The sequence below is a fragment of the Aplysia californica genome, unplaced genomic scaffold (genome assembly GCF_000002075.1).
Source record: "Aplysia californica isolate F4 #8 unplaced genomic scaffold, AplCal3.0 scaffold01058, whole genome shotgun sequence".
In the NCBI taxonomy this organism is placed as follows: domain Eukaryota; kingdom Metazoa; phylum Mollusca; class Gastropoda; order Aplysiida; family Aplysiidae; genus Aplysia; species Aplysia californica.
In genome coordinates, this window is record NW_004798328.1 from 165,246 (window position 1) to 190,770 (window position 25,525).

Consider the following 25,525-nt stretch of genomic DNA (forward strand, 5'->3'; position numbering starts at 1 on the left):
GGGAGACTGAGAGAGAGTAGAGGAGTGGCGAAAACTTCCTGGTCAAAACAAAATAGCCGTAGCATCTTTTTAGACAACCGATTTAATTTACTTTTGTGCTATTATAACATCATTTTTTTCTTTGTTTTTGTCAAATTGATCGTCCACACTGATAGACAGTATTCAGAAAGAGAGAGTGAGAGAGAAGACCTTGAAGGAGTAGACCAAGCGAAAACTTCCAGGCAAAACAAAATGGCGACACGCGTAGTTCGGCTCGATTCGAAAATGTGAAATAGCTGTAGCATCTTAGTAGACGACCAATTTAGTTTTCTGTTAAGCTGTAACATCTTTTTTCTTTTTTTCTTTGTTTTTTTGTCAGTTTGATAACCCAAACCGATAGACAGTTCAGAAATTAGGACAAACAGGTCTTGTTTGATGTGTGTTTCACACCGGGTGAGAATAGCCAACGCTGGCAAGTCTCACCCGAGATGAGAGGTCTATCGTATGAGAATAGCCACTTCCATAATTTGGAACACAGTAGTATGGCAGCATTCAGCATATTTGTAGGGAACCAGTGAAGTCGACACAGCTGAAAAATGTGTGGTGAGTTCACCGAAAAAAAAGTATCTCTAAATAACAGCACGGACTCATCACACTACCTCCACCAGTGATCCTGTACCATTTTAGATTTGTTTTATATTGCAAAATGCACATTTTAAAAACAGGTTTTATATTGCAACCCAAAATGTGTCCGTTTTTTGTTTAACAAAGGTTGACATATATATATACATGTCGATTTTGATTGAATAAACTCTGGTTTTGCTTTTAAAAAATATTAATTATTCATTAAAGGTTGCCATATGTGTGAGTTTGCCTTCCAATCCACGGTGAACTCGCCACACGTTTTTCACAAGTTCGAGTACGTGACGAGATCACTGGAGGTATGTGACTAATTCACAGTGTGGCGAGTTAACTGGAAGCCTATACATTTGTAGTGGGGAATTTATTTTGGTAAATTTTTTGCATGGTCAACTCTTGTGTTTAGCTTACAACTGATGTCTTCTTTTCAATTTTCAGGTTGCTCAAAGAGAAGCAGGCCGTGCCTATGATCAGATTCTGGGAACACTGTACGGTGTGGTCACCGGTGATGCCATTGGTCATTTGACAGAGTCTTTGTCCAAGGCTCAGGCTCACAAGGTTTGAGTTCTACTTGTTTTCTCGTACCATTTTGGTAGCCCATTACAGAGGCGATTCCCCCTGGGGCAGTGCCACTGACTGTAGTGTCTTTAGGCCATTCCCAAAGGGGGGACATATCTCGTTCAAGCATAGTAGAATTGTAAATGGGCTGACTCATGTCACGCTCATAACTGTGCCTGATCTACGACGGGCAACTGCTGCTTTTTCTTTCCTAATCCTTACTATTGTCATTTTCCTCTACTTCTTTTGTATGTTTGTCACCCCCTTGTGACCTGCTATTTCCGGGGTGCCTTGATAGTTGAAGCAGACTCTGTGTTGTTGAAGCTAGAGAGGTGAGCAGTCTAGGTCTGATTCCCTGTAAAGACTTCTCTGTTGACACCCACCCCTTGGCGCTCATATAACCTTTTGCAGTTGCGAGCGCCGTAAAACCCTCTACTATTTTATAAAAGAAAAAAAATACAGAGGCGATACTTAACACTTTCCACCCCCGCAGCGCTCGGAGCACACAACTCTTGTCCCCACGGACCAGGATACAGATGCCGTACTTCAGTACTACTCCTGTATCTCGAAAAAAAATACATCAACCATTTTGACATTTTTAACATACACTGAGAAAATGGTAAGTGATGATCGCATGTTTACCAAAAAAGGAATAAAAATCGGAACTGAAAACTCTTTAGATCCAGCTCATTAATCTTCACCCGAATTCTGATCATGGCTTAATAGTAAAGCAGCACTCGTGTTAGGTTTACTCAACATTTAAAAAAAAGATCTACCCCAATTGTTGTATACAAACTAATTTTCGACCTGAAAGGCCACACAAACTATTCAGAAAGGAAATTTGACTTGTGCATACACATGTCTAAAAAGAGATCATTGCTGCAACATTTTTTTGTCTCTATCACACTGTCGCCGGTCAGCGTCCCATGGGGGCAAAGTGTTAAAGAACCCAGTACAGTAACAATTCAAAGAAAGCAATAAAAATGTCAAAGCCAAGTACACAATATTCATTTGAAGCAATGAAATCATTTAGACTCCGGTCATGAATACATTCTTTTTCATTTTTATGTGCATGAATTGGCCACCTTAAATTAATTATCCCTGAGCCTAAAATAACTTGTCAAAGAAAAAAAACGTACATAGGAATTTTAGGAGAGAAATAAGAGAGCAGGGTTCGACTGTGTGTTGTTCCATTTGTACTTGGCCATGTAATAGAATTTCCAATCATTTTTTTGCTATGGTGTTTTGCAGGTGTATGGTTCAGTTTGTAAAGAGCTTGAGCTGGGTCACAAGAAGCTCCTCAATGACACCACACGCAGGAAGTGGCAGCTGTGTGACTGGACAGATGAAGCCGACATGATGCTCTTGATCACCGAGTCGCTCATCTACAACAGAGGACAGGTATATATACATATATACACGGTCACGAGTTGTCCTTGACGGCCGCCTAATCGCGACCTCAGTGCTTTCTTGTCGTATCTTCATTTTTGATAACAGTGAAAACAGTTCATAAATAAGAGTGAGCTTAAGAAGTCACATTTTCACTGTTTAAAAAATAATTATACGACAAGAAAGCACTGAGGTCGCGTAATGTCGAGGAGAAAAGTGGTTGTCCTTGGCAGATGGATGTCGTAGACAGTGTCAGTATGATATGTTTAGTAAGCTGACTAAAAAAGTTACTTCTCGGATTCAAACCTTATGGAAATATATACCTTACACTTATAGGTGAAGTTTTTACAATGTATGAGGATGAAATAATATATGGCATGGAACAGTTAAAGATATGGCATCAATAGAAAGTCTAAAAATTTGACCCAAGTGTCGATTTTTCACAGATATCTCCATTTGTAGATTACGAGAAGTAACCCACTTTGTCAGCTCACCTCACATATTAAAAAAATGCATGGTGGGAAAGTGGGAAGTGGCCGTTTAACGGTGGTTGTGTTGTGTTAGACAGAGGTACCTGTGTACTGTAAGAGAGCAGTTTCAACCGCACTGTTTTGTTTGTTACCAGTTTAGTGGGAGGAGGAGGATGAAGGTATAGTATTCTCTCCTCTGTTTCTTTTGCCCACCCCACCCCACCCCACCCCATCAGTTCCACATGAGGATATTTTTCTCTCGTGACGACTTTGTAGGAAGAATGAAGTTGTCTGGGTGCTTTGATGAAGTTGTCTGGGTGCTTTGATGAAGTTGTGTTGAGAGTTATCCTCAGAGTTGGGGTGCTTAGTACCATCATTGCTTTGATTCCTATTATCTACAGTTGTAGTTTTGTTATTCTGCTGCACTCACATTATAACTATCTGATTTATGCAGATGAAATGAAATGGAGTAATAAACATTTTAAAACGAATACGTGATCTTTCAAAGAACTCAAAAACTACATGTAGGTGAGAGAGTGAAGGTTGCAATTGGCCAATTATTTGTTAATATATGTATGCATTGTTTTGTGTCAGAAAAGAAGGCTCGTCATAAATTTCTTGCTAGACAATATGGCAACATATCTTTCCTTTCTCTGGTCCTGAACCAAGGGATTTTTAAAGACAATTGTGAAAGTATTGTTATGTTCATCGTTTCAAAAGAATGAAAGGCCTCCAGGCCAAGTGGAAAGTTCCCGGAAAGATGACCTAGACATTTTGGGGCGCTCTCAAATTCATCTAAAAAATGTACACAGAAGATTCAATGAGTAACCAACTGCTTCCCCATCACTTGTGGGCGGGCAAAGACAGGATGTCTTATGTGTGGAAATACCATTTATGGACAAGACTACACTGTAAGCCCCCCTCCCCCACCCATCCTGGGCAGTGCTACTGGCTGAAGTTGTCTTTAGCCCATTCCCAAAGGGGGGATATTAAAATGTTCTTATGCACAGTAGAATTGTAAGTGGGCTGATTTATCAATGTCATGCTCATACTGTGCCGGAACAACATAGGGGGAACTGCTGTTTTTCCTTTCCACATACTTACTATCGTCATTTCCCCTCTACTTCTTTTGCATGTTTGTCTCTTTATTGTGAACAGCTATTTCCGGGGTTCCTTGATAGTCGAAGCAGACACTGCTGTTGAGGCTAGAGAGGTGAGCAGAGTAAGTCTGATTCCCCGTTTGGACTTCTCTGTTGACATCCACTCCTTGGTTGGTGCTCTGGTGTGGTCTGCTTCTTCTTTCCTCAAACGTCTGATTCTATCATCGTGGTCTCTCCTCCTTCTTTTTTGTGTTTGTTACTCTCTTGTAACCCCTCTAATCTTCGGCACTTATATGACCGTATTGCATTGCAAGTGCTGTAAAACTTACTAAAACTAAACCACCCCGTGGCGCTCATATGACCGTATACAGTTGCGAGCGCCATAAAACCTTACAATAACAAAAGGAAATAAATGAAACTACACTGCATGGTTTCTCCCAATATGACGATCCGTCATCTCTGTTCCAGGTGTCAACAACAGACCTCGCCAAGCGCCTGATGGACTGGTCGGAGCGGGGCTACCCAGAGCTCGGGGACACCGCCGGCTACGGTCTGGACAAGTACACCAAGGCTGTCATCGCTCATCCACAGTTCTCAGAGGCTCCAAAAGATGTAGGCTCATTGCTGCTGCTTCTCTGTGTCTGATTATTGTGTTAAGAGTTCTGTTGAAGTGGGGGGTTGGCGGGTGCTCTGGTGTGGTTTGCTCCTTCTTTCCTGTCAAACATCTATCGTCCTTATCTCTCCTTCTTTTTTGTGTATGTTACTCTCTTGTAACATCTCTATTCTTCAGCACTTATATTACCTTATTGTTTTGCAAGTGCCATAAAACTCTTACGAAAACTAATTATTGTTGAGTATACTGTCGGAATTGTTTAAGATTGCCACTGGTTGTGGGGGAGAAAGGTGTCTGTCTTACATAGTGAAGTGTCATTATAGTGGAAAGGTGTCTGTCTTAGACAGTGAAGTGTCATTATAGTGGAAAGGTGTCTGTCTTACTTAGTGAAGTGTCATTATAATGGAAAGGTGTCTGTCTCACATAGTGAAGTGTCATTATAATGGAAAGGTGTCTGTCTTACATAGTGAAGTGTCATTATAATGGAAAAGTGTCTGTCTTAGACAGTGAAGTGTCATTATAATGGAAAGGTGTCTGTCTTAGACAGTGAAGTGTCATTATAATGGAAAGGTGTCTGTCTTAGACAGTGAAGTGTCATTATAATGGAAAGGTGTCTGTCTTAGACAGTGAAGTGTCATTATAATGGAAAGGTGTCTGTCTTAGACAGTGAAGTGTCATTATAATGGAAGGGTGTCTGTCTTACATAGTGAAGTGTCATTATAGTGGAAAGGTGTCTGTCTTACATAGTGAAGTGTCATTATAGTGGAAAGGTGTCTGTCTTACACAGTGAAGTGTCATTATAATGGAAAGGGAATCGGTGTGCTAGGGCTGTTGGTCAGTTCTACAGACCACCAACCGCCCCTTGTTAGGGATAAGAACCATCACCAAAGAGAAAAAAAATAAAGGTACAGTCAAAATGTGTCTTTATAATAGAAAGGGAATCGATGTGCTAGGTCTTTGGTCGTTCTACAGACGACGAGCCGCCCCTTGTTAGAGATAAGAACCATCCCCAAAGAGATAAAAATGAAGGATAAAGGTACTGTCGAAATTTTCTAAATCCATTGTTGAGAAGAATACAGTTTTATTTAATAAAACAAGGGGAGCTCTTGGCCAGTGTCATTATAATTCAGAAAATAAATAAGGCAAAGGGGGAAGTGGTGGTATATGCAGGGGATTGTCTTGTACAGGTTGTCGTTAAGACTTCGAGCAGGTTCGAGTTTAGCTCTCTATTTTGTAGGGCCTCGTCTGAAGAGCAAAGGAACTGAACTGTCTTCTCTGGACTTACTTACTTTACTCTTACCATCTCCCTACACCATCAGGTACATAAGGCGGAGAGCAGTGTTAACTTACTCACTCACTCACTCACTTACTTACTTACTTACTTACTTACTTACTTACTTACTTACTTACTGACTGACTGACTGACTGACTGACTGACTGACTGACTGACTGACTGACTGACTAACTGACTCACTCACTCACTCACTGACTCACTGACTCACTCACTGACTGACTGACTCACTCACTCACTCACTCACTCACTCACTCACTCACTCACTCACTCACTCACTCACTCACTCACTCACTCACTCCATATACCATCAGGTACATAAGGCGGAGAGCAGTCTACGCCACGCTTGTCTGTCCATGGCACATCCAGGCCCTGGGTGATTGCCTCATCTCTTATTGTGCCTCTATAGCTTCTAGTTGGTCTTCCTCATTTTCTTTTTCCAGTTGGTTCTTGCTGTGTCATTTAACTCTTTTTATCATAGCCGTACCGCCACGGACTCTGTACCCGTCCTGGGGCCGCCGCGCCGTATGAGTGGGAAGTCAGTGCGTATAGTTCAAAGTGCTATATTTCTTACTTTTACTCTAAGATTTTAAGGAAATTTGGCAGTTATGTTAGAAATTGAATGTAGTTTTTGTAAATGTATGTGGTTAAGAAATACACCAATAGCACAATGTAGATTTTGAGGTGTATTCCACCCTCGAACTTGACCCTGATTGCCACGCCCACGACGTCCCATTGGATTTTATAGATCTAGATCTAGCCCTACCCATCGATACAGAACTAATTCCAGTACAGACCCCTTCACCATGATCTGAATCGCTATTAGATGGGTCTAAGTCCTGTTTCTTATCATCTACAATGGAATTTAGGGCGCTTATTTCTGAGTCACTTTCATCAAATTAGTATCATCCCCCCCCCACAACCCAGCGCCACTTCAAAAAGTACTTCGTCGGTCGTGAATGTGCATTTTCGAGACATCTTTCAAGCTTCTACACCCATCAAAAACAAAAGAACCACTGTTCAGTGGAAAATTAAAAAATATTCAGACAGAGCTAGTATCGCCGTATTTGCGTATTTTGGTAATTACAAGCAGAACTAGCTTCTTTGACGTGACCGTATCACTGTTCCGAGAATACTCGTAGCCCGGACTGGTCCTCGATACGAGAATACTCGTAGCCCGGACTGGTCCTCGATACGAGAATACTCGTAGCCCGGACTGGTCCTCGATACGAGAATACTCGTAGCCCGGACTGGTCCTCGATACGAGTATACTCGTAGCCCGGATAAAAAGAGGTAAAAGGATTCCTACTCTTTGTTTTCCAATTTTAGTTGATGCTGAGTAAAGAACTGTTTTTTTCTTTTCTTTCTTCAGAAATATTTCCCCTTAACCAGGCCGGTGTGTTTCACTCAGGCCTAATCTGTCAAGGTGGTAGTTGGACTTTTCTTTTGTGATTTGTGCTCAAAATGTTTTTGCATTTCGATCCATTTCCAGGCAGCGAACATTTGCTGGAGGAACGGGCCGAAGCAGGCCGGGGCGAGCAACAGTGCGGTGAGCCGTACAGCTATTCTGGGAATCCATTACTACAATGCCCACGCCAAAGTCCTCCAGAACACGACGGAAGTTTGTATGATCACACACCCCGACCCGAGGTAAGAGACCAGGGATGTGGTTGCCAGGTCTACCAGTCTACTTACTTGGAAGTTTTTGTTAGTGGGTGGGTGGCGGGTGCTCTAGTGCATTTGCTCTTTCTTTCCTATCTATCAACTATCGTCTTTATCTCTGCTCCGTCTTTTTTGTGTTTGTTACTCTCTTGTAACACCTCTAATCTTCAGCACTTGTATGACCTAATTGTGTTGCAATTGCCGTAAAACACTTACTAAAACAAACAATTTGTTTTCACGTAAAAAAAGACTGTATCTAAAGTGACTCCACGACAAATGTTAGGAGAAAATGGGGACCCATTCTCGGCTCCTCCCTCTTTCATGGGTCTCAATATTCCGCTATTTAGCTGATTTCTGTTACCTCCATTTTCTCCGCTAAACTCCACTACCCAGTATTGCGCCACCACTTTCTGTACATAAGCAAGATTGCAAATGTTTGGTAAGTGCGTCTTTTACTTGAAATTATCTTCCAAACCCTCAAATTGTTATGAAATAACCTTGCTTTGATAAATTGATGGTTTTTATTTCTTAATTCTATGGTTAAACAGTATAATAATTATGGGTTTGTCGGGAAAATGGTCTTCTGTCGCGATCACGCGGAAAGTTCCTCCTTTTTTAAAATTCTGAGTTGAGACCCATGCTCTTTGCAGGTGACCCCCCAGGGCACTGCAACTGACTGAAGTGTCTTTAGGCCATTCCCAAAGTGGGGACATTAACATGTTCTTATGCACAGTAGAATTGTAAATGAGCTGATTTATCAACGTCATGCTCATAACTGTGCCTGAACTGCAACAGGGAACTGCTGCTTTTTCTTTCCTCATCCTTACTATCGTCATTTTCCTCCACTTCTTTTGTATATTTGTCACTCTCCTGTGACCAGCTATTTCCAGGGTGCCTTGATAGTCGAAGAAGACTTTGTGCTGTTGAGGCTAGAGAGGTGAGCAGAGTACGTCTAATTCCCTGTAAAGACTGCTCTTTCGACATCCACCCCTTGGTGCTCATATGACCTTCTACAGTTGCGAGTGCCGTAAAACCTCTCTCTTCTCTCTTGCCCTTTTTTGACTCACAGTGGAGCATAGGCCATCCACAACATATTTTCTCCAGTGCATCCTTTTCTCGCTGTTTCCATGATGTCCCCGCCTTTTCCATTTCCGTTAAGACTCTATTAAAACTGATCTCTGTGCAGATGTGCGGCGTCGTGCGTTGCCGTGACAACGGCCATATCCCTGATGCTTCAGCAGAAACACGTGAAGAAAAGTGGTCAGCTGGACGTGGAGGAAGTGATCAGCGAGAGCTACAGATACGCCTCGGGCTGTCTGCTGGGCCGGCCCGTGGAGGAGGTGAACAATGGGGTCTGGATGGGTTTCATGTGGGGTGGCCACTGGGATTTGCTTGTTTATGTGGGCGGTAGATCAAAAGGAAGACTTTGGATGTCGGTGGGGGGGGGGGGTGTAGTCATTGGGAGGAGGAGAAGGATAGCTGGTTGTCCAACAACATCGTTATTTCTCCCATTTTTGGTGGAATGTGCTGTGGTGTGGTTTGCTCCTTCTTTCCTATCAAACATCTGTCGTCCTGATCTCCCCTCCTTCTTTTTCTGTGTTTGTTACTCTCTTGTAACACATCTAATCTTCGGCACTTATATGACTGTATTGTGTTGCAAGTGCCGTAAAACACTAAGTAAAACTTTTTTTAAAACCTTCTAATCTTCGGCACTTATATTATGATCTTATTGTGTTGCAAGTGCCAAAAAACACCTACTAAAACAAATAAGTATCTTATCTTTGGCACTTAAATGACCTTATTATGTTTCAAGTGCTGTAAAACTCTTACTAAAACCAAAACAGGATGTATATACACACATAACAAATGTTAGGTTATATTGTTTAGAAAATCGTTTTTGATTTTTAACTCTTTCGCCACGTCTAACCGGGCACTCTCCCTCTCTCTCCCTCTCCCTCTCACCCTCCCCCGGCCTCTCTCCCTCTCTTCCCGGCCTCCAGTTGAAGTCTTTGAAGCGACACATGCTGGCGAGGTCGCTGAAGGAGCTAGAGCTCGGCGACGTTGGCAACATGAGCTTCACCTACAAGGCAGTCGGGGCCGGATTCTGGGCGCTGAAGCAGAAGAACTTCCGGACCGCGATACAGGACATTGTCATGGAGGTGAGGTTTCCCACACGTTGCCTTCATTTTTTAACACTTTTTCCATCTCAAGGCTCGTGGAGTAAAAACTCCTGTTTACTTGGATCCAGAGCTAGAATCATAGCAGGCGGCACATGTCCATAGCTGCTCCTCTCTCCTTTCCAGCGTCCACCTCAGGGTCTTCCTGCTAATTGTCTCCATGAGGAGCTGGTTTGAGACACGCCTGACCACTCCTCGGAGCAAACTTTAAAAAAACTCCTGTTGTCAAAGGCAAAGGCATTTGGGGGAACATCCAAAGAAACAATGGGCGAGATGTGACGTCAAAGTGTTTGAGAAAGATTTTGAAATACAGTTGTGGGTGGGTGGTGGGTGGTTCTAATTTGGGTTTTTTTCTCTTTTTTAAAATCAAACTTCCATTGTTCTTATCTCTCCTTCTCCTTCTTTTCTTTGTATGCTACTCTCTAGTTACACCCCTGCTTCACCCGCCGTTGTGTCCTTGGGAAAGGCACTTTAGACCAGTTTTCCTCTCTTCACCCAGGTGGCAATGGGTACCGGCCATAGATGGCGAAAGGGTTTGTCAGTTTGTTAGTGTTTGATGAACTCTTAATTGGCTGCTTGCACTGTATGCTTCCCAAGAAGCTGAGAATGTTTCTGAGTGTTCTGTGGTCTGCTGGGATGATAGTACTCAGGGGTGAAGGCTGACTTGTTTGACAGAGTAATCAAAGTGAGATGGGACCAGACAGGGTCTGGATGAGATATCACACAAAAATCTTACTTGAGGCGGCAACACTGCGTTGTGAATGAAAACAAATCCTGAATTCATGTTGTTTGCATATTCAACTGCTAAAATAATCGGGAAAGTATCTCATTAAAAATATTTATTCCAACAAACATTAAATTTATCTTTAAATGTGAATACACCAAGCAAAGAAGCAGAGATGTCAGTACTACAGTATGTACTACCAGTGAGACTAAACTCCTCGGTAGAACTCGACAATTATTAATTTTTTTATTTCACATTTGGCTGTTTTTGTCTAGCGTTTTGCGGCCAGGAGCCGGTGTCATAATCGAGGTCACAATCTAATTATAGGACAGTAAAAAGTCGAGGAAAAAAAAACGAGCACTCGCAGCAGTGAGAGATTATTAGGAGTTAGTTTCCCTCACATCTGTGAGGTAGACTCGACCAGTGTAATAGTTCGCTTACCTGATCAGTGCTTGAGACTGATTATAACTGTGGCCCGAAAGGGGTGAACAGGGTATATGTGGCAATGAAACAGTTTTGACTGTAGCACACGTTCCCTTCAACTCTCTTGGTAGACTCTTCCAGCCTCACTGTAAACTTACTTAATCAAAGCTTGCGACTCACGGCGCACCGGCAGTGGAATTTTAGTTGCCGCGGGGGGTTCTTTCGTTAGACGCGCTGGAGTCGGCAATGCTAATTTGTAATTTTTTTTGACTAGCGTGAATGAAAAAAAATCAATATAAAAAAAAGGGATCGTCAAAATCTGTGGAACTTTTGGAACGTGAACGACATAACGACATAACATTGGTGCAGATACTCAGAAAACATGGTATCTGCGCTTATAATAGAAGGCTGTAATTTTACAATTTTATCCATCGGGCACACAATTCGCTATGAAGTAATTCCTCCAAATACAACTTTATGTGTCTAATATAATCGTGAATATTCGCATATTTTCTCGAAAGTTTATAAAAGTTACCATGAAGTTTCTCTATGAAAAGTACAAATCGATTTTAGTGCTAGAATACATCTTCAACGTAGATCTAATACACGAACAGTATCTGTTACACTCCAGAAATTCCTTGCTTTCCTTAAAACGCTAAGTCTAGGTTTTGTAAGTTGACTGAATAATAAGGATGACTTCTCGTAATTGGGTTATAAGAATAATTTCTAGCTTTCCAGGGACACTGAAACAGCACCAGGCGTTTCCAGCTTTTTTTCCGTTTCTATGACCATTTGCAATAACTGACAATGTGACTGATTTCTTTACATTCATAATTGTGTCCGCGCATATTTCCTACACAAAAACTAAGAATGAATGTTTTAGCTGTCATTATTTTTATTCCATACAAGAAGTTTATCTCTACCCATATATTTACACGGTTTTGTGGTTTTTTTAATCGCTTATATTATATCTTTTTAGTTGTATGCAGGCTGCCACAGACACAGCATGATTCATGAACAAACGCAGAGTAACTTTCTCTTGTTTAATAGTAAAATAAGAGCTAACGCTGATCGTCTTTAGTTAAAATATGCAGATGTGCATCTTTCTTCTCTTATAACTTGACTATTACTACTACCACAGATTTAACATTTCTCATGGTAAAAGACATGATATTCGTAGTCAGTTTAACACAGATTTTGGAGAGATCTGTCGTGCCTTTTTTGAATTAACAATCATTTATTCATAAGTTTGTAACTAAAATAGGACAAATTGGGTACTCTACAAACACTTGTCTAGAGCAAAAACTAAGGCACAGAAACTAACCATTCTAACGCAGAATAAATCTCAAGACATTGAGCTTTTAGTACATCCGCATAATGGTTTGCTATGTGGGATGGGGAAGAAGTTATATCGTTTTAAACATAGTCAAAAATGCGAACCTCCTGACCGACAACGGCAAAGTCGCTTCAGGGCTCATTAACCCCATGACCCCGAGCCGGGGAGCTCCGGCGGGCTGCTGAGTCACGCGAACTAAAAGTAACAGAATCGGGCGAAAAGTAACGCCGTGGACTGCTTATGGAGTGACACGATAGGGGTGAACAGGTCATTTCTGTGACAATGAAACCGTTTTAAATGTTAGGCATACTATTCATTGGTGATTATGAACGTCTTTTTACATTTAATTTATGAGGTTTACATCTATGGGGGAATTTGACTGCAGCAATGCTTCAAAATTAGGAAGGGAAGCAGTGATTATTTAATTATATGGACGCTTCGCTACTGATAGTACTTTGTAAAGCGCATAGAGCTTGCTGTAGAACACAGATATGTGCTGTATAAATGCAAGTATTATTATTATTATTGTTATCATTATTGTGTCATTATTGTATTATTATTATTATTGTTATCATTATTGTGTCATTATTGTACTTTGCACCTCTCCAATTATTATCACCATTGTCAATATCAATATTATTATGTTATCATTATCATACATTGCATCTCTTATTATTCTTGATTATTATCATTATTATTATTGATTATTATTTCCATCATTATTATTGATTTTTATTCTTATTATTGATTATTATTATAATATTATTATCATCATCATCATTATTATTATTATGTTATTATCATCATGACACTGTGTCTGCGACAGGGCTATTATGTTATTATCATCATGACACTGTGTCTGCGACAGGGCGGTGACGCTGACGGCAATGGTGCTGTGGCTGGTGCCCTCCTGGGCTGTAAGCTGGGCTTTCCCGCCGTGCCCCCGTCGTGGGTGGAGGGTCTGCGACATCGGGGATGGCTGGACGAGCTGGTCAACAGGTACCCGTTGATTTGTTTGTTGATGTCTTTTCTAGTTACGCTTTGGGAAGGTTGTTGTTGTTGTTGTTGTTGTTATCGATCCAGCAACAGCTGGGCTCCAGCAACAGCTGGGCTCTCGCCCTTCTGTCCAATGCCATGTAGGGATAAGTGCAGGTTTGCTGCAGTTGCTGTAATGTTCCGTAGAGTGTGTTGTCGAAGTTAGGTCTCGGAGGGAGAAGGGTAGCTCTGATGTCATTTAGGGCTGTACAGTGGAAAAGGTGATGATCCACAGTCTCATATGCATAGTCACACAAGGGACACATTGGGGGAAGTTCTGGTTTTATTCTGTTCAAGTGAAAGTTGAGCTGTATATGTTCTGTTCGTAGGCTGAAGATCGTGGTCTGTTTCTTGTTTTGGGAAGGTAAGAGGGTGGCGTTATCTTCTTGTGATAAGTGATAATTGTAAGCTAAGGGAAATAACCTGTGCACTTTCTAGTTCTTTTTGACTTTCCCATTTATTTTGTCACTTTACAATGAAATGTGCTTTTTTTGCATCGTTTCGTGTAGATCAATACTATTCATCATTTTAAGATAGTTTTTGTTTTACGCCCAGGTAAAAATGCATGTGGGTGGTTGGCGGGTGCTCTGGTGTGGTCTGCTTTTTCTTTCCTATCAAACATCTATCGTCTTTACTCCCTTGTAGCTCATCTATTCTTCGGCACTTATATGACCTTATTGTGTTGCAAGTGCTGCAAAACTCTTATGAAAACTTTAAAAGATGCATGTTGAGAAGTTGACCATTTTCCTCCTCAGATATCTCCACATGATGGAGCAAGGCAGAGCGACGGCCAAGGCGGAGTCTACCGTGTGATGGGCTGGTGTTGGTGATGCGTGTGGAACAAACTGGCTGAATCTTGATGTAGGGAGGACAAGTGGGGAGGAGAAGGAGGAAGGAGACAGGAGTGACAATCAGAACTGTATAGATCAGTCGTTCGGCACTTATATGACCTTATTGTGTTGCAAATGCCGTAAAACACTTACTAAAACTAAAAAATAGAACAGCCAGGAGAATAAGGGAACCAGGTTCTTACTGGGGCTGATGGTGGTTGTGATATATTCTGTTTGTGCGTGTGTCTGGAGTGAGGTACGGAGCTTTGGTGTGTCTGGTGTCTGTGCGCGGTTCTCTGACTGACGGTGAGCCCAGTGACGAAGGATGAAATGTTTGGGGGAGTGGAGGGAGTGAGGAGAAGAGGCAGACCATTGTTGGTGTGTGCGCGCACGGTTGTCTCACTGATGCTGAGAGCAGTGACGAAGGACGAGATGTTGGGGGGAGTGGAGGGAGTGAGGAGAAGAGGCAGACCACCATAGTTGCTGCCTGGTCTGTGCGCGGTTCTCTGGCTGATGCTGAGCGCATTGACAAAGGACGAAATGTTTGAGGAAGTAGAAGGGGGTGAGGAGAAGAGGCAGACCACCATAGTTGCTGCTGCTTGGCGTCTCAGGCTGGATCCTGCGGACCTTTGTTTGGAGAGAAGTACACCACAGTTTGTTTTCTGTATAATGTTATATCATGTTGTCTGCTCCAAGCTTTGTCCGCTTGCCAGAGTTTCTTTTATGTATTGTGCGTTGTTGGCAGGTGCTCTGGTGTGGTTTGCTTCTTCTTTCCTATCAAACATCTATCGTCCTGATCTCTCCTCCTTTTTTGTGTATGTTACTCTCTTGTAACACATCTATTCTTCAGCATTTATATAACCTTATTGTGTTTCAAGTGCTGTAAAACTCTTACTAAAACTAAAACTTTTATGTATCTTGTCGGAAATTTTGTGTTCCCTCGTCATGTTGATGGTGTCGGGAGCGAACAGTCTGAGATTACATTTTTTTAGCATTCAGTTTTTGCTTGGTCTAGATTTCTGGTTCCTCCTTAAAGTACTAGCTCACACTGACTTGATGGCTTTTTGTCATGTCTCACACACAGTGATATCTGTGAGGCATCGTGGTGAAATCAGGCGCTCGTCAGAATTGTGAAATTGAAGAAGAGGGTATTTTTCGGTCGGTTTGACAGTTTTTACCAATAAAAAAATTGGGGGGGGGGGGGGGGAAGGGAGGGGGGCTCAGCACTGTTTATTCTTATTCCAAAATAATGTTCTGTGTGGGTTTTACTGAAAGCTGTTAATTAAAGGCACAAAAAGTGTAGATTTCGGTTCTCAAGGACTCTAATTACTCTAAAGCTGTGGAACTTTTCAAACTTTTGGGGCCATTTTGTCTTGAAAGTTTTACCTCTGATTACCAGATGGACCCCCCCCCCCCTTCTTCAATCGGAAATATTTTGACTTCTTCTCAAGGTCGATGGGTATTTTTTTGTTTCATCAAATGCAAGAGAAATGAACAATCTTTTACTTTTAGATGATACCGTTAACTCCACTCGGCCAAAACTTGACGGACGCCTGATTCCCCCGCTCCATTCACCATGACACATGATATTATTGTTAGATTTTGTAGATGGTCAGTGTGAAAAAAGAGGTTTCCTGTAGTGATCTACCATGGGATTTATGTGAAAATACAAGTTCCAAGTTCCAAGTAATTATTGACAATTGGGATTTGAAACTGTGGTGGGTTTTTTTTTTAGCTTCTAAACATGCTAGGTAAGGTAGGCTAGAAATCAGATGTTACGGAATTTTACCATTTGTTATTGAAACAAATGCTAATTGTTACTGATTTTCAAGTTTTAAAATAGGCAAATCTGTTTGATGGGCCTTACAATGTACAAAGATTCATTTTGTAAGAGGAAGTTTTGTCTCCAGGAGTGCTCACAGCTTTGGAAATTGCAGTCCATGACATTTTAAAATTTATGTCAAATTTTTAGATTATGATCATGTTTTTTGTTTAAACTGTTGTTTGTGCCTCGTTCTTCTTTTGTGGGAAAAACCGAAGTTGATGTGTGGATTCACGTAAAAAAATGAGATGATAGTTAAATATGTACAGAGTGATGTTGTATTCACCTCCTGGGTGGAGATTGTCGTGATGGAAACATTCCATGTAACCAACCAATCGTAAGTTTAGGCAGATACACCTATTTTACTTCTGTATGTGGTCTCTATACCCTGGCAGGGGTGGAAGGCATTTGTGGTGTGCGCTAAATTTTCAGACAATCTGTTTGTGGCTTACATGCAAGTCTACGTTATAATAAACTTCCTTCAAGTGCTGATCAGTGCCACTGGTCTCTCTATGCAGAGGCCTACATTAACGAGAGTAGAAAACTTCCAGAGCTGAGATATTTGTGCTGCTGACTGGCAGACGACGTAGAATTGATTTTAGTCACTGTTTTAACTTTTACTTCTGTTATGTGAGCACTTCGGAGTTCTTTGATTGACTTTGAAGTGATATGCCAGAGATTTCAGCTAATTTGCCAAAACATCAAATTTGTCGTTATCTCCTTCTTGTCTTTGTATCATGTCAACTCTCTTGTAACAACACACCTAATCTTCGCCACTAACTTATATTATGAGCTATTTGTGTTACAAATGCCGTAGAAACAATTCCTATAACTAAAACTAAGCTGAGGGAAAAGACTGGTGGAGGACGTGGTTTATAAAATTGCGACTGCTACAAAAAACACTTTTTATGTTTCTTGTTGACATGTATTTTTATGTATAAAAAGTCAGTTCTCTTACCCATGCTTCTGTATATATATATATAAATATATCACCAAATGTATTCACGTGCAATATATATTGGAGCTTTCAATGAGCAGCAGGTAACTTACAGCATTCCAGAAGAACTATGTCTCCTCATGTACTTTTTATCATATGGTCGCTGTTAAGGACAAGCGGGCTAACCCAGATTTGGGGGGGTTTCTCACCCCCCGGGGCAGTGCCACTGACTGTAGTGTCTTGAGGCCATTCCCAAAGGGGGGGACATTTCTCGTTCAAGCACAGTAGAATTGTAAATGGGCTGATTCATGTGACGCTCAACTGTGCCTGGTCTACAACAGGGAACTGCTGCTTTTTCTTTCCTCATCCTTACTATTGTCATTTTTCTCTACTTCTTTTGTATGTTTGTCACACTCTTGTGACCCGTTATTTCCGGGGTGCCTTGATAGTCGAAGCAGACTTTGTGCTGTTGAAGCTAGAGAGGTGAGCAGTCCAAGTCTGATTCCTGTAAAGACTTCTCTGTCGACACCCACCCCTTGGCGCTCATATGACCTTATGCAGTTGCGAGCGCCGTAAAACCTCTACTATAAAATAAAAAGGGGGAGGTTTCCAGAAATCTTTACCCAAATCAACAGTGGACATTGCCCTACCTATAGGAGAAGTTTGGTTTCATTGGTGTATACATTTGTTTGGTTATAGAGACAACTCTCCTTGTCTTTTAAAGAAACTGAACAAGGGGCAAAAACTTTACCTTGGATTTTCTCAAAACAGCATTTTTTGGGATAGCCCACTTATGCTCAAAAGCGACCTATGTGTTTTCGGATATACTTATATGTTGTATATTTCTATGTCTATGCATTCACAGGTTCTTAGAAAATTGCGACCCCAGTGCTTTCTTGTCTTGTCTCCATTTTTTTCAACATTGAAAACAATTCATAACAAAGAGTGAGCTTAAGAAGACGTCACATTTTCATCAATGTTAAAAAAAAAATGGAGATAGGACAAGAAGGCACTGAAGTCGCTAAATGTTGCAGGAAAATGCTTGATTGAATTTTAAATTTGATAAGTGATAGTTTCTCTTGATTCCAGTTCCAGTCATGAAAATGAAAAACTATTTGTTTGTAGGTACCGTAGTAATAATGCTTTTTAAAAATATTTTTAATTTTAAATTCTTTTACGCACAAATGTACTATTTACAAGTGAGATGTTTCTGTTGCTCCAAATGGTCTCTGGTTTTTATAATTTGTTTTTGTACCAAGGGTGGTTGGAAGGTGTCACTGGTAGGTTCTATTCTTTACTTTTTCTCTGTTGTTTCTGTCTGTCTGTCCTACTTCCCCCCAGCACTAAATGACCATTATTGTGTCGATGTGCCTCTCTTACCTCAAACAAACAAATCAGACCCAACCTGTTGACTGTCTGAGTCTGTCTTTCTTTTTCCTCACACAAAATAATGTTGATTGTGGAAATGGACCTCTTTTTACCCACTAGTAAACAACTCTTTTGGTACCCCTAGTTTATGTGATTTTGATGACTAATCTGTGCTGCTGGTTTTAACATTGAGGATGAATCAAGGAGGATTTGTGCTAACTTTTATCTTATCAGAACACAGCAGCATTGTTGTAACTAACTTATTGCTGTTGTTTCTGGCAGTCTGGCCTCATTTGCTGCACTGACTTGTGGTGAATGTTGTTTTAGTTGCTCTCTTTGTCCAGTAGTTTTTAGTAGACGTGTGATGTGATTAGTGTGTACTTGTAGTACGGGAATGGACAATGAAGATGTATATATATATATATATATCTATACAAATGTGAGGCAGCGTGGTGGATTCAGGCTCTCGTCAAAATAATCAAAGTGAAGAAACTTGCATTTTTCTGCAAGTTTGTGTGAATTTTTATCAAATTTTTGTTTTTTGGCTCAACACCTTTCACACCCATTAAAGAACTCATTTCAGTGTGGATTTTTCTGAAAAGCGTTGATTAAAGGCACAAAAATGTAAATTTTCAGTTACCACGGACTCTTAAGATATAGAAATAACTAATCTTTGGTGGCCATTTTCTCACTAATTTAACATCTGAAAACAGGTGACCCCCACCTCTTTCTTTCGCAAATATCTCGACTTGTATTCAAGATAAATGGATATTGGTTTCATCCAAATAAAGGCAAAGTGAATAAGCTTTAAGATGATACCCATAACTCTACATGCCCAAAAATTGACAAGAGCCTGATTCCACCACGCTGCCTCCACCACGCTGCCTCACAAATGTTACGCTATCTTTAGTTTGAACGTTTGAATGGTCAGATTGACCTGGAGAAGGTCTGGGTGGGAAAAATGTACCCCCGGGACAGTGCCGCTGTTTTAGGACATTCCCGAAGGGGACATTTCTCATTCATCCACAGTAGAATTGTAAATGGGCTGATCCCACAATGTCATGCTCCTAACTGTGCCTGATAGACAACAGGGAAATGCTGCTTTTTCTTTCCTAATCCTTACTATTGTCATTTTTCCTCTACTTCTTTTGTATGTTTGTCACACTCTCTTGTGACCTGCTATTTCCGGGGTGCCTTGATAGTGGAAGCAGACTTTGTGCTGTTAAAGCAAGAGAGATGAGCAGAGTAAGCCTGATTCCCTGTAAGGACTTCTCTGTTGACATCCACCCCTGGCGCTCATATGACCTTATGCAGTTGCGAGCGCCTTAAAAACCTCTACTAGTGGGTGGTTGGCGGGTGCTCTGGTGTGGTTTGCTCCTTTTTTCCTATCACACATCTATTGTCTTTATCTCCCCTCCTTTTCTTTTTGGTGTTTGTTACTCTCTTGTAACACCTCCAATCTTCGGCACTTGTATGACCTTATTGTGTTGCAAGTGCCGTAAAACTCTAACTAAAACTAAAAAACCTACTAAAACTATAACTAAACTGGAAAAATGTGACTGCTGAATTGTATGTTGGTTTTTTTTCAAAATGTGGAAACTGCACCCACTGAAGAATAGTCGGTTGTTTAATAATGATGATAATGATGATAATAAGATTAATGATAATGATAATAATAATAATGATGATGATAATAATAATGATAATGATGATAATGATAATGATGATAATAATAAGATTAATGATAATGATAATAATAATAATGATGATGATAATAATAATGATAATGATGATAATAATAATGATAATGATGATAATAATAAGATTAATGATAATGATAATAATAATAATGATGATGATAATAATAATGATAATGATGATAATAATAATGATAATGATGATAATAATAAGATTAATGATAATGATAATAATAATAATGATGATGATAATAATGATAATAAATACCAAATTTGTATCGTGCAAATCCCCGCTCAACAGCAAGCTCTATGCACGTCTTTACTATCTCTGTTATTGCCCCAGCAGACCTGAGAGTGATAGCTTTGTGAAGTGAAAGGCACACAGTTCTGAGTTTGCGACCTCCGTGCTTTCTTGTCGTGTCTCCGTGCTTTCTTGTCGTGTCTCCGTTTTTTTAAACTGTGAAAACAGTTCTTAACAAAGAGTGAGCTTAAGAAGAAGTCACATTTTCACTGTTTCAAAAAATAGAGATAGGACAAGAAAGCGCTGAGGTCGCGAGTTTGTGAACAACTCTGTTCTGACTGGATGTTTTCACATTCTAGTCGTCACTCGACATTTTTCACCTTTGTTTTGTTCACCAATAAGCTTGAGTGTTCTAGATAGCGTTGTGCTTTGGTAGATTTTTAAACACTCGAGGTCAAGAAATATCACAATGTCTTCATCATTCACCACACGAGGTTAGAGCAACATTATGATTATCATTGCGAAGCTGTTCAACTGCTCCAAGCCCAGGCAGTGTGGGTGGTTGGCAGGCGCTCAGGTGTGGTTTGCTCCTTCTTTTCTATCAGTTATCTCTGTCGTCCTTTCCTCCCCTTGTGTTCTAAGTGTGTTGGAAGTGCTGTAATACTCTTACGAAAACAAAGCACAGGAAGAAAATTTTTTTTTTCAGTTGAGAGGAAATAGATAGGTACTGTTTGATTCTTTTAAGAACTGTTTTACCTATATATACATCATGTATCTTTTTCTTTTTTCTTTGTTGGGAATTTGAATTTTGACAAAAGATTTTCAAAGCGCATGCTACTGATAAAGTAAAGTTGTTCCCGCATCCAATCTGGACATTGGGGATTGCCTTGTTAATGAGACAACTTCCTGGGCCTTCGGCATATTGTGGTAGGGTGGCCAGTTCCTTTCCACGCCGCCTTTACTTCCCCAACTCGAAGTCAGGTACCCATTATTACTGCTGGGTGGCCAGTTCCTTTCCACGCCGCCTTTACTTCCCCAACTCGAAGTCAGGTACCCATTACTGCTGGGTGGGCAGGAGGGGGCGAAAAAATACGGGTCCGAACGGAGGCTTGAACCCAGACTTTCCACTTCGGAGACGAGCGCACTAACCGCTCTGCCTCTGCACCCTCTATGTCTATGCTACTGATGCCAAAGATGAAAAAACTGCCTGCTGTAAAAGTTTTCCAACTGTTGGGTGTGGTGCTTCTGAACAGCTGGGCGACATTTTGTGAAGTAACCTTTTGTAACTCGGATGTGTGGATCTTGGGGATGTTTTATCTTTATTTATTTTCTGTTGTTGTATATTTGCCAATTTTTAAAAAGTCATTGTAGTAATTAGATAGTGTAAGACTTATTTGTCTTTAAAACTAAATCTGATGACATAGAATTTGGTAATTTGAAGCTTGTTTGTTTGCAAGAGTACTTAATTATTTTTATGAAAGGATTCACACACGGCATTGTACATGATGTCTACTGTTTTTCCTGAATGTTCTGTATGTGGGGAAAAGAAAGGGTGGACTATCAGCTCAGTGTGAGCCTATAGTGTATAAGGGTGGACTATCAGCTCAGTGTGAGCCTATAGTGTATAAGGGTTGACTATCAGCTCAGTGTGAGCCTATAGTGTATAAGGGTGGACTATCACACTCTTGTGACCTGCTATTTCCGGGGTGCCTTGATAGTCGAAGCAGACTTTGTGCTGTTGAAGCTAGAGAGGTGAGCAGAGTAAGCCTGATTACCTGTAAGGACTTCTCTGTTGACATCCACCCCTTGGCGCTCATATGACCTTATGCAGTTGCGAGCGCCGTAAAACCCTCTACTAAAAATAACAACAAAAACATCTATCGTCCTTATCTCTCCTCCTTCTTGTTTGTGTATGTTAATCTGTCTCTTGTAACACCTCTAATCTTCAGCACTTATATGACCTTATTGTGTTGCAGGTGCTGTAAAACTTGTACTAAAAGTAAAATAAAACCTACACTTTGTAAACCAACTTTCCTGTTGTCTATAAATGTAATGATGATAGCGGTGGCTGGAACTAGAACGTGTTTTTGGTGAATTAATTCGGCGGTGTGTTTATTTTTGCCAGTTGCCTTTGCTGTTACACTATATATATATATATTGCGATCACATATATGTGAGGCAGCGTGGTGGAATCAGGCTCTCGTCAAAATAATCAAAGTGAAGAAACTTGCTTTTTTTAGCAGGTTTGTGAATTTTTTATAAAATTTAAGTTTTTTGGTTCAACACCTTTCATGCCCATGAAAGAACTCATTTCTGTGTGGGTTTTTCTGAAAAACGTTGAATAAAGGCACAAAAAATGAAAATATTCAGTTATCACGGACTCTTAAGCTAAGGAAATAAGTAGTCTTTGGCGGTCATTTTCTCATTAATTTTACCTCTGAAAACAGGTGACCCCCACCTCCTTCATTCGTAAATAATATCTCGACTTTTATTCACAATAAATGGATATTTTTTTCATCCAAATAAAGACAAGTGAACAAGCTTCAAGATGACACCAATAACTCTACATGCCCAAAAATTGACGAGAGCCTGATTCCAGCACGCTGCCTCACATAATATCATATGGTATATGTCTGTGAGCAGTTGGGCTACTGTGGTAGTGGTATGTTTTTCTCAGCCTGGGCTCACGCTGACAGATAGGAAGGTGGAAGCTTCCTGTCTCTACAGTCACCGGATGAAGTCATTCTGGTGATGACGGGGTGAACTGTTTAAATATTTTACCCTTGTGAGTGTGAACATTCCATGAACGAAAAATGTTTCGTGATGGTGATAATGATTGTTCCAATTTTTGCAGCAGCTGTGTTGTGTGTGTGCACGTGCATCTTTTTGCCATGGGCATAATAATGATACTTATATTATATGTACTGATGGATATTTTACAAACTTTTGAACGATGGAATTGTCTTACAAACAATCAATTCTTATAGATGCATTTACGTCTCCACCCATGAGGGAATTTCCCTAGTTCCCCGGTTTATTCTCCTGACTGAGTGCCTTGAGGTTGTTTGTTGGTTGTTTCTCCGTCCTCGTGTACCTCTAGGGCGTCGAGGGGAAAAAGAGCTTCCTGTCTCTAGCAAGTTTGAAGGCCTGGCTGGGTGGGATATTGTATGTTCTCAGGGTATCCTTCACACCCTGGATCCGGGTCTTTCTTGGTCTTCCTCTTGCTTTGGGGCGTTGTCCGTAAGCCGCCCCTGCGAGCTACCACGTGGACGAACATGACATAGCGAAAGTCCTTATCTTCCTGTTCTGGCAAGGAGCAGTTGAAGAAAGAGAACAGGAACTTTTTCTGATAACTCTCAAGGGCTTTATTTATAATCTTAAGTATCAGCCTTCTATTCAGCTTTTTTGTCGTAATTTTGATAAGAATTGTTTTGTTGTTTTTTGTCATGCACCCTTGGCTTTTTCTTTTCAGTGGAGATTTCAGTGGATGGTTTGCGGGTGCTCTGGTGTGGTTTGCTCCTTCTTTCCTGTCAAACATCTATCGTCTTTATCTCCTCCCTTTTTTTCTGTTTGTTACTCTCTTGTAACACCTCTAATCTTCGGCACTTATATGACCTTATTGTGTTGCAAGTGCCGTAAAACTCTTGCTAAAACTAAAGATGTCAAAAACTGCAGGTTGGATTACTCAGCAGGCTAGGAAAGAAGAGGGTTGTGTTCATAATACATTTAGATACAGGATTGTGCTCAGAGTTGAGCAGATGTGACAATTGAGAGAGAGAGATATGACTTCTGTAACTGTAACATTTTCAGGTCAGTCTGGGAGGTGTGGTGACTTTTTAATGTACATGTATTTTGAAAACATAAGAAGAAGAGAAAGGAAGAATGTCCGAGAGGCAAAAGTGAGTAACTGAGGCTAACCTCAGATTCTGCAGATGAGTGGGTGGTTGGCGGCCGGGCGTTCTGGTATGGTTTGCTGCTTCTTTTCTATCAAACATCTATCGTCCTTATCTCTCCTCCTTCTATTTTGTGTTTGTTCCTCTCTTGTGACACCTCTAGTCCACGGCACTTATATGACCTTTTTTGTGTTGCAAGTGCCGTAAAACTCTTACTGAAACTAAAACATCTGTTGTCCATATCTCTCTTCCCTTCTTTTCTCTGTACGTTACTCTCTAGTAACAGAACTGTTACTAACCCCTCTAATCTTTAGCCTTTGTAATGTTTATATAAATATATATATTAACTATTTGTGTTTCAAGTGCCGTAAAACTCTTACATGTCAAAACTGAAACAGCTGAAACTAAACTTGCCTTACTTGCAGTTGTGATATTTTTGCTCTTCCATCACTGCACGTGACATTTTGTTGTTGTTGTTGTTGTTATTGTTGTTTTTTGTTTTTATTGGTGTTGTTGTTGTCGTCGTCGTTGTTATTGTTGTTTTTATTGGTGTTGTTGTTGTTAATGCACCACCTTTATCATTGTTGCTGTAATAACCCAGAGCAAGAATTGTGTCAATAAAACATCAACTTGTGGAAATGAGAGTTGTGTTGTGTGGCTTTGTACAATGCGTTCGATCATTATTGATCATTATTGACCTTTCCGTATGTGTGGGTGGTTGAAGGGCGCCACCGGTAGGTCCTAATGACTTACTACTTTCTGTTGTTTCTGTCTTTCTGTCTTTCTTTATCCCAGCACTTTACTCTGGCGCTGACCAGATGAAAAGGACATGTGGTTACTTGAGGGAGGCATTGCGCTGCCAAGAGCGAAATGCTCGCAGCTTAAAGGATTTGAAAACAACAACAACATCCCAGCACTTAATGAACGCTTTATTGAGCCGATCTGTTTGCGGGTAGTTGGAGGGCGCCACTGGTATGTCCTATTTCTCTACTTTCTCTCTTTTCTTTCTATTTACTTTATTATGGTAGAGGGTTTTATGGCGCTCGCAACTGCATAAGGTCATATGAGCGCCAAGGAGTGGGTGTCAACAGAGAAGTCCTTACAGGGAATCAGGCTTACTCTGCTCACCTCTCTAGCTTCAACAGCACAAAGTCTGCTTCGACTATCAAGGCACCCCGGAAATAGCAGTCACAAGAGTTTGACAAACATACAAAAGAAGTAGAGGAAAATGACAATAGTAAGGATGAGGAAAGAAAAAGCAGCTGTTCCCTGTTGAAGATCAGGCACAGTTATTAGCGTGGTTTTGATGAGTCAGCCCATTTACAATTCTTCTGTGCATGC

The 25,525-nt window shown here is 40.7% G+C and overlaps 1 protein-coding gene across 1 annotated transcript in view; it reads left to right on the forward strand.

Moving 5' to 3' along the window:
* The window catches only part of LOC101857215 (ADP-ribosylarginine hydrolase Tri1), an 18,837-nt gene extending 3,813 nt beyond the window's left edge, over positions 1-15,024 (forward strand). Inside the window, exons 2-9 of the mRNA XM_035973199.1 lie at positions 1,057-1,176; positions 2,428-2,577; positions 4,604-4,747; positions 7,532-7,689; positions 8,888-9,041; positions 9,702-9,860; positions 13,230-13,360; positions 14,152-15,024. Of these exons, the coding sequence (XP_035829092.1) occupies positions 1,057-1,176; positions 2,428-2,577; positions 4,604-4,747; positions 7,532-7,689; positions 8,888-9,041; positions 9,702-9,860; positions 13,230-13,360; positions 14,152-14,209 (1,074 nt within the window). The 3' untranslated portion in view covers positions 14,210-15,024. The remainder of the gene's footprint in view (positions 1-1,056; positions 1,177-2,427; positions 2,578-4,603; positions 4,748-7,531; positions 7,690-8,887; positions 9,042-9,701; positions 9,861-13,229; positions 13,361-14,151) is intronic.
* The last annotated feature ends 10,501 nt before the right edge of the window (positions 15,025-25,525 follow it).